The 7,087-nt window shown below is 48.5% G+C and overlaps 5 protein-coding genes across 5 annotated transcripts in view; 4 read left to right on the plus strand and 1 right to left on the minus strand.

Moving 5' to 3' along the window:
• Pmar_PMAR003632 (ankyrin repeat domain containing protein) overlaps window positions 1–477 on the plus strand; it is a gene marked incomplete at both ends in the record, with an annotated part of 3,168 nt that extends 2,691 nt beyond the window's left edge. The window contains 2 exons of the mRNA XM_002784327.1: window positions 191–329; window positions 372–477. Coding sequence (XP_002784373.1) covers window positions 191–329; window positions 372–477 — 245 coding nt within the window. The remainder of the gene's footprint in view (window positions 1–190; window positions 330–371) is intronic.
• Window positions 478–819: 342 nt separating this feature from the next.
• Window positions 820–1,263, minus strand: Pmar_PMAR003633 (conserved hypothetical protein; the record flags this gene model as incomplete). The annotated part of the gene is made up of 3 exons (XM_002784328.1): window positions 820–942; window positions 982–1,128; window positions 1,177–1,263. The coding sequence occupies 3 exons, from the start codon at window positions 1,261–1,263 to the stop codon at window positions 820–822; spliced, it is 357 nt and encodes a 118-aa protein (XP_002784374.1).
• An 861-nt stretch (window positions 1,264–2,124) lies between these two features.
• Pmar_PMAR003634 (conserved hypothetical protein) lies at window positions 2,125–3,574 on the plus strand (the record flags this gene model as incomplete). Its single annotated transcript, XM_002784329.1, has 1 exon — window positions 2,125–3,574. Exon 1 carries the CDS (start codon window positions 2,165–2,167, stop codon window positions 3,572–3,574), a length of 1,410 nt encoding a protein of 469 aa, XP_002784375.1. The 5' UTR covers window positions 2,125–2,164.
• A 222-nt stretch (window positions 3,575–3,796) lies between these two features.
• Window positions 3,797–4,597, plus strand: Pmar_PMAR003635 (hypothetical protein). Its single transcript, XM_002784330.1, has one exon. The coding sequence runs from the start codon at window positions 4,233–4,235 to the stop codon at window positions 4,572–4,574; it is 342 nt and encodes a 113-aa protein (XP_002784376.1). The 5' UTR covers window positions 3,797–4,232; the 3' UTR covers window positions 4,575–4,597.
• A 1,336-nt stretch (window positions 4,598–5,933) lies between these two features.
• Pmar_PMAR003636 (hypothetical protein) lies at window positions 5,934–6,634 on the plus strand (the record flags this gene model as incomplete). The annotated part of the gene is made up of 2 exons (XM_002784331.1): window positions 5,934–6,033; window positions 6,081–6,634. The coding sequence occupies 2 exons, from the start codon at window positions 5,934–5,936 to the stop codon at window positions 6,632–6,634; spliced, it is 654 nt and encodes a 217-aa protein (XP_002784377.1).
• Between the last annotated feature and the right edge of the window lie 453 nt (window positions 6,635–7,087).

Genomic DNA, 7,087 nt, shown 5'->3' on the forward strand with positions numbered 1-7,087 from the left:
CTGATTGCGAAGTAAGAACGGGCTGTACGCCCCTAATCGTTCAGCGCAGCACACAGGGCATTATCTTTGTGGTTGACTCGACAGACCTACTGCGGCTAGCTGTAGTCCAAAACGAGTTGTACACTATGCTACGGTCCAGGGGTGAGTCAGTGGTGTATATTTGGCGGTGACCAGTAGTCACGGCTTTCAGGTCTGGGAGAGAAACCCTATGTTCCTATAGTGTTTTTCGCCAACAAAATGGACCTCCCGGATGCGGCCTCGTTGGAAGAAATATCAGCCGGAATCGGATTGCCATCACTGGCCTCTTCACGACGGCCCACCAATATAGTGTAAGAAGCAGTTGTTCTTGAGGGCTTGTGATTAGTTAACAGGCGTTGTTCGGCTACGACCGGAGAAGGGGTGGAGGAAGGCATAATGTGGCTAATCGACATGATTAAGCAGAACCGTAATGCGGCAGCGAGCACGCAATTAAGATAAATGCATGATAAATGCCTACAGTTGTTATTGCATTTTCATGAAAATGGTATTTTGTATTTCACAGTGAATTTACGAAGGGAAGATTTCATCTACCTAAGCGCCCCTATAACGAGTGAACTAGACTCGCGTTCAATACTGGTATAAGTAGCCAGGGATAAAAGACGGTCTTGGATAAGATAAATGGAATACAGTTACATTCTATTGGAGGCGTGGATTTTCCAGCCAGACAAGTTGTAAAGATAAACGAGTTGTGAATCGCATCGTTCATGTCCCGGGATGCAAACACTCCACTACGCGATTGAACAACACTCACAGAAGGCGGCTTCAGAAACACGTTAGGACTTAGTCCATATCCTTGCCATGATCATCAGCCATACCAACCTGACCTAGCTTAGCCTCCGTTACAGCCTGGTTCCGTCTAGCCTTCTGTTGCCAAAGCTTTAGGTAAGACAAGTACCGCGGACCCTGAACCAGACGGTCGCAAGGCAAGATGAGTCCACTTACGAGGCGCTCCAGCTCTGCTAGTTCCTCCTCATTGAAAAATACCAGCCTCCGACCACCTCGACTAACAATGGCTAAGGTGGGCTCGAGGGAGCCGTCTTCATCCGACTTGCCGGCAAACACGAAGAACTGTTTTCGACCACCAGGCATCTACCAACTGTCACTACTATCTGTGGCTCGAATGGTACACACACCTACCTGGACCACGTCACTGGTGTCCTCAGGAGGCCAATAGAAGCCGTTGGTTTTCTCATAGTTCTGTCCGACCGGCCCTTGAGGCCGCATATGGGTCGGTTTGGCGCCGCTCTTGAAGACCTGCACTGTTGTTTTAGTGCTGGTCCGTATCCATCTACTGCTCTGCCTTGTGACGGCTATCATCATCATCATACACAAGCTACTCAAAAGCTCCCTATAATACACTGGATTGCGAAGGACCAGATATCATCACAGTCACAGATATTTCAGTATTCGGAAGAAGGGACAAGCCGCTTTGTAATCGCACCATCACAGTTTCCTGTTGTTACTCGGTGTAAGAGATAACAAGGATCTGCACTCCCACTGGGGCGCCTTGCCAAGTCTATCGCGAGTTCCCAGTGAGGTGAAGATGTGCAAAACACCGTCGAAATCAGGGCCAGAAACGGGAGGTTGAAAATGAAGTTGATTGCGTTATCATGCGCTCTTGAGTATCATCATGGGTTTCCAACATCACAGTGGCTGTTGTTTTGTCCCTAGGCATCCCACACGTGGGCAGGCCCATGCATAAATACATACCCCTATGGCTCGTAGACCAAAGCAATTCGTATACACTTCGACGACTTTTCCAATCCTTAGCGTATCAGGGCGAGGAACAGTCGATGCACAGCTATTTCGACACCCATCTACATAGTTCAATATTTCTATCCCGACTGTGATTTGCACGCATGTACATGAGCATAGCGTTCGCCCGTAAGGCTCTTGCTGTTGAGGAAAAGGTGCCATGACTCTTGCAGTATTTGATGTATTTCACGAGGCGAGATAGCTGGCTTTCTTAGAGGACAAAGCCATAATTGTGCAACGTCTGTGAATGGCTGTCCCTGTATTGTGACTTGCGACCCTGCTACTAGTTGAGAGCGTTTTGCCTCTGTGAGTTCGTGTGATCGATCTTTCAGTATAGTTTCTTATTTGATACATCCGGCTACGAGGTAGAATGCTGAATCAACGAAAGGAGAAGCAGTCTAGAGTGTCATGGCTCTATAGGGGTTACCCACAGGTCGTCATCACAGGGATTATCGCCTTCTGTTGCCCCGGTTTCTTCAACGCCATCCAGGGTCTAGGAGGCGCTGGCAATGCTAACCCCTCTGCTAACGATCCGGCCAATATTGCACTGTACGTATGTTTTGCCATATTTGGCTACTTGGGAGGTTTCTTCTTCAACATCATGGGCCCGAAAATCCTCATGTGTGTCGGTGGGTTGAGCTACGCATTCTATGCAGCGGCTGCTTATGTATCCGGACATGTTGCTGGTACTGGTTGGCTTTTCATTCTAGCAGGCGCCGTCTGCGGTTTGGGAGCTGGCTGGCTCTGGACTGCCCAGGGTGCGTTAATGATGGCGTATGCCCCTGAGAATAAGAAGGGTCATTACATCACGACCTTCTGGGTTATATTCAACCTTGGTGGCTTCATCGGTGGTATCCTACAGTTCGCTCTGAACTTCAGTGAGGGCTCTAATGGCGCTAATGCTGCATCATACTTCGTCTTTATCGCTATTATGGCCGTTGGTGGTATCATGGCTCTCTTCTTACTCATGAATCCTGCGAAGGTAGTGTTGGAAGATGGTAGTAAAGCAGTTATGGCCCAGGCTAAGGGTGCTAAAGAGGAGTTATTAGATGCAATGTCAGTCATATTTGACAAGAACATGATGCTCCTTTTATTGCTCTTTTTTGGGTCTAACTTCTTCTATACCTATGTCTTCAATTGCGTTAACGGTGTATTATTCACCATTCGTACGAGAGGTCTCAACTCAGCTCTGTATTGGCTGGCTCAAATGGCTGGTGCCTGGATCAGTGGTCTTATCCAGGATGATCCTAAACATACCTTGGCTCGACGGGCTAAGAATGGTTTCTGGTTTATGTGTATCTCATTTAATATCACTTATGCCTTGGGCTGCTATCTCCAGTATGGCTATCATGGTGGCTATGATAGATATCACAACGTTGTTAAGCCTGAGGATCTCATCGATTTGACTGATTACTACTACTGGTATCCTCTTATCGTCTACATCCTCTACGGTTTCAGTGATTCAGTCGTTCAGACGTTCTCCTATTGGATTATGGGCGCTATTGCTGGTGATGACACTGGGCTTGCCGCTCGTTACACCGGGCTTTATAAGGGTGTTCAGAGTGTGGGTGCAGTTATCTCATGGACGATTGACTTACCTCAACTTGGAGTACCTTACTCGGCCCAGTTCTGGATTTGCTGGGTGTTGTTCATCATTGCCTTACCAACGACTTATCTCATCACTCGTAAGGTTGGCCTAAGGTCTGTAGAGATAGTGGATGCTCCCTCGCCGTCGAATGATGATGGTAGCACCCCGACAAAGCTTGGGGACTCCGACTAAACCGCTACTTTAAACCTCGTGAACCGTTGTCATCACCGTTTGGTTATGATATGTTCACTACTGCAGCGGCTGCAGTTGTGATGTTGTATAGAGGCCGTTAAGCTGACCTCCTCGGCTCACCTAGTCTATGGAGGAATTTTGTGACATTGCTTATGATGATTATAGACTCTCTCTTTAAACCTTCATTCATGGTGCTTCTGTGACTCCTCAGTTCCTCAGTTCTCACGCTTATGTGTTTCTTCCGGTGCGGTCGTTCACAATTCCTGGAATAAGGTTGCTTTTTTCCTGGGTCACCGGTGTGAATAGCAGGCACTATGCGGGTGTCGGCACCCTCTCTGCCGCTATGAATCGCCATCGATTGCATTGTTCTTCTAATCGAGATCTCGGTATTATCGGTCTGATCACAGTCGTTCGTCTGTATCATCCTGCCATTATCCGGGATTACTAGAGACTGCTGGGCTAGTATCACCCCGAGCCATCTTATCACGAGTTAAGGGTTGGCGTTCTGTACAATAGTATTGGGAAATCGTAAACTTCGCCAATCGATATCTCGAGTCCTCGTCGTCGTCTGCTGCTGTTTTACTCTTGTATTATCTACTGAAGTTCGGTCCTGTTACTACTGGACGATGCTGGTGTATTGCGGTCTGGGTTGCTCAACATGAATCCACTGCTACTGATTTCGTGGATAGTCTCGATTCCATCAGGTTGGTTTCTTCCGCCTCGATGGATAACGACGCGCTACTGCTACTCTGGTGACAACCATATCATCCTCGTTGTGCGGTCCGTGATATCAGTATCTTTAGTTCTGCTTGTAACCGATTGTGTTCCTACTGTCACACTGTGCGTAACACTGTGCGTATTCAGTCTTGTTTCTGCCCTTGATCCATTTCTACTATTAGGCTATATCTCATTGGTTCCTACCGAATCGATTCGAAGGTGTCGTGATCGAGTCGGAGTGAGCGTGAGACGTAATCTTAAGTCCAATCAGGTCATCTCCTAATACAAATCCTCGACCATCCCAATTCACTATATTCTCTCACCTACATATACTGACTTACTAGTGCGCTGCGTTATCGATTCAATACAGGCTTGCCGCTTGCTTGGGAGGATTCGTTGACCGGTGATGTAGAATTGGAAACTCTAACACGTTTTCGAGCTCTGTTCTTCCCCCATCAAAAGTTTTGATGAGTTTTGATAAGATGGTCTTGATTCAAAACCATCTTATCTGATTGGGGCGGGTATGCCACCCTGAAATATGCACCAGCGGAATCAGTGGTATGCTGCTACAAGATATGCACAAGGTCGACTAATTTCGCTGGTTGGGGCGGCTATGTCACTATAAGGAATACACGAGAACGATCAATTTCGCTCTTTGGGGCGGCTATGCCACTGCAAGGTATGCACGAGGGGGATCAATTTCACTGGTTGGGGTGGCTATGTCACCTCATGATCTGCACCAGCCTAATCAGTTTCTTAATCAGTGGTGGCTATGCACTGCAAGGCATGCGTCATCGCAATCACTCTCTCTGACTGGGGCGGCTATGCCACAGCAAGGTATGCATCATGGCAATCACTCTCTCTGTCTGGGGCGGCTATGCCACCCGAAGACGTGCCCCAGCGCGGTCAAACTCATCGTCAGTGATGGTTATGTCATTGCAAGGTAGGCATCAGGGCAATCAATCTCACTGGTGGGGCGGCTATGCCACAGTACATTCCATTACACGCGCATGAGAAAGCCGACCAGTTTTGTCGGAGCGACCAGAGTAACTCTGCTTGCGTAGAAACGCAGAAATTAGCGTCGTTAGAATAGACTAGGACATGTATGCAGCGGCAACTTTTAGCCGTATTATTCTCAGTGGCATATCTGCCCCGGAAAAATGATCTTTCCAAGGGCAAAATAGGCCTTGAATGGTGCTAGCGAGGGTTGGGCACTCTACGATCTCGCTGGTAGCTTACACGCTGTTTACGTTACAGAACAAACTTCGTTAGGTTCGTATGCGCTCTCACGGTTAATGGTACTGTACGAATCGATTGGTTCGGCGAGTCACCAGCGCTGGTTTGAATCTCGCTTGCCCACAGTCTTGCTGCCTCTGTCTCTCTGGAGTACACACCGTCTCGTATCCGTTGCGCGTCCCCGTCTCAAGTTGCCTCTGATAAATTCCATCGGCTTGATGAGGATTCTCCCAGAGATTTTGGGGCTAGTTAATTGTTTTCGAGGTTCCTTGAGCTTCCACCTTGTATCTCTAGAGCGCAGTAGGACTGAGAGGATACGATTAGTCCCAGAAGGGTGATGTTCACTAGGACGAGGCGTATTCCTTCCTCTCGCAGCCTGACAAGCTCTTCTTGTGCATTGCTCTCCATGCGCTTGATCTCCTTCGCTACTCTAACTGCCGGCGTTGGTGCTTCCGTCACCACTGCTGCTGGCACAACCACTGCTGCTGCCACTACTGCCTCGCCGAGTGAGTTCCTCACATTCCTTTCCTCGTCGGAAGGTGCTTATTCTCAGGTCAAGGAACTGACGATCCCATGGCCATGGTTACGAGTTGTGCTTCTGCGTGCCCTGCCTTCAGCAAGCACGTGACAAACCTTCTTGCTTTGGAGCCTGTTTCTGAGAGTTACACTGAGGACGCTTTGAACATGTACGAGAACGATGACCGTAGATGCAAGCTTCACTCCATTTGCCTGGACTGCCAGGCGGGTTCCGAATGCCCCCTGGCCACCTGCTTCGCCGAGGTCGAAGCCTGCAAGCTCATCTCGCCTATGTTCAGCTACATCGCCGCTTATTGTAGCTGTAGTGCTGGTGTCGACTTTGGTTCCAAGCCGGGTGAGATTCTGGGTGACGAATACAATCTCATGCTACAACTGATGGCCTGCCCGGATTCCGTGACTACCCTCCCTGCTAAGGATACCTGCTACGGCCCTGGTGAGGCGGATAGTACTGACGGCACTGACGGAACTGACGGCACTGATGGCACCGGCTCTGGAGGGGACGGCAGCAGCGACGCTTACACTATGTCTGCTACCGCTGCCGCCCTCTTGGCCATGGTGCACATTTTTTAGACATTTTCAAATATTCACATGATCAAGTTTAGAGGATATCACACTGATTATTTATACTCATGACGAATGTTAGCAGGCATCGCGACGCTCGATGCTCTGGATATGTGGCATGAATGGTGTTGAACATTTGAGTGTTACTGAGTTCTAGTCTATATATAATGATGATACTTCGTTGGCAATGCCTTCACACCATAATATACGTGTGAGAAATTCAGCGAAGGTCCCGTAAGAGAGCAAGCTCAAGCCAGTGTATGAATTCAGAAAGAAGCTGGTGTGTTCAGTCCATCTTCTGTAGTCAATGGTCTCACGTGAGGTTTGTCAGTATTGAGATAGAGATGGTTCTTTAGATGAGGTATTCTCATCATGTAGTTTTCAAGTTTTTGTCCCAAGTTGGTTGGGGAACACTGTCAGAGACCACGGGTCATATTCCGTGACCCGGTTGAGGTCCCAACC

This window comes from Perkinsus marinus (assembly GCF_000006405.1).
Source record: "Perkinsus marinus ATCC 50983 genomic scaffold scf_1104296935302, whole genome shotgun sequence".
Taxonomy (NCBI): Eukaryota; Perkinsozoa; order Perkinsida; family Perkinsidae; genus Perkinsus; species Perkinsus marinus.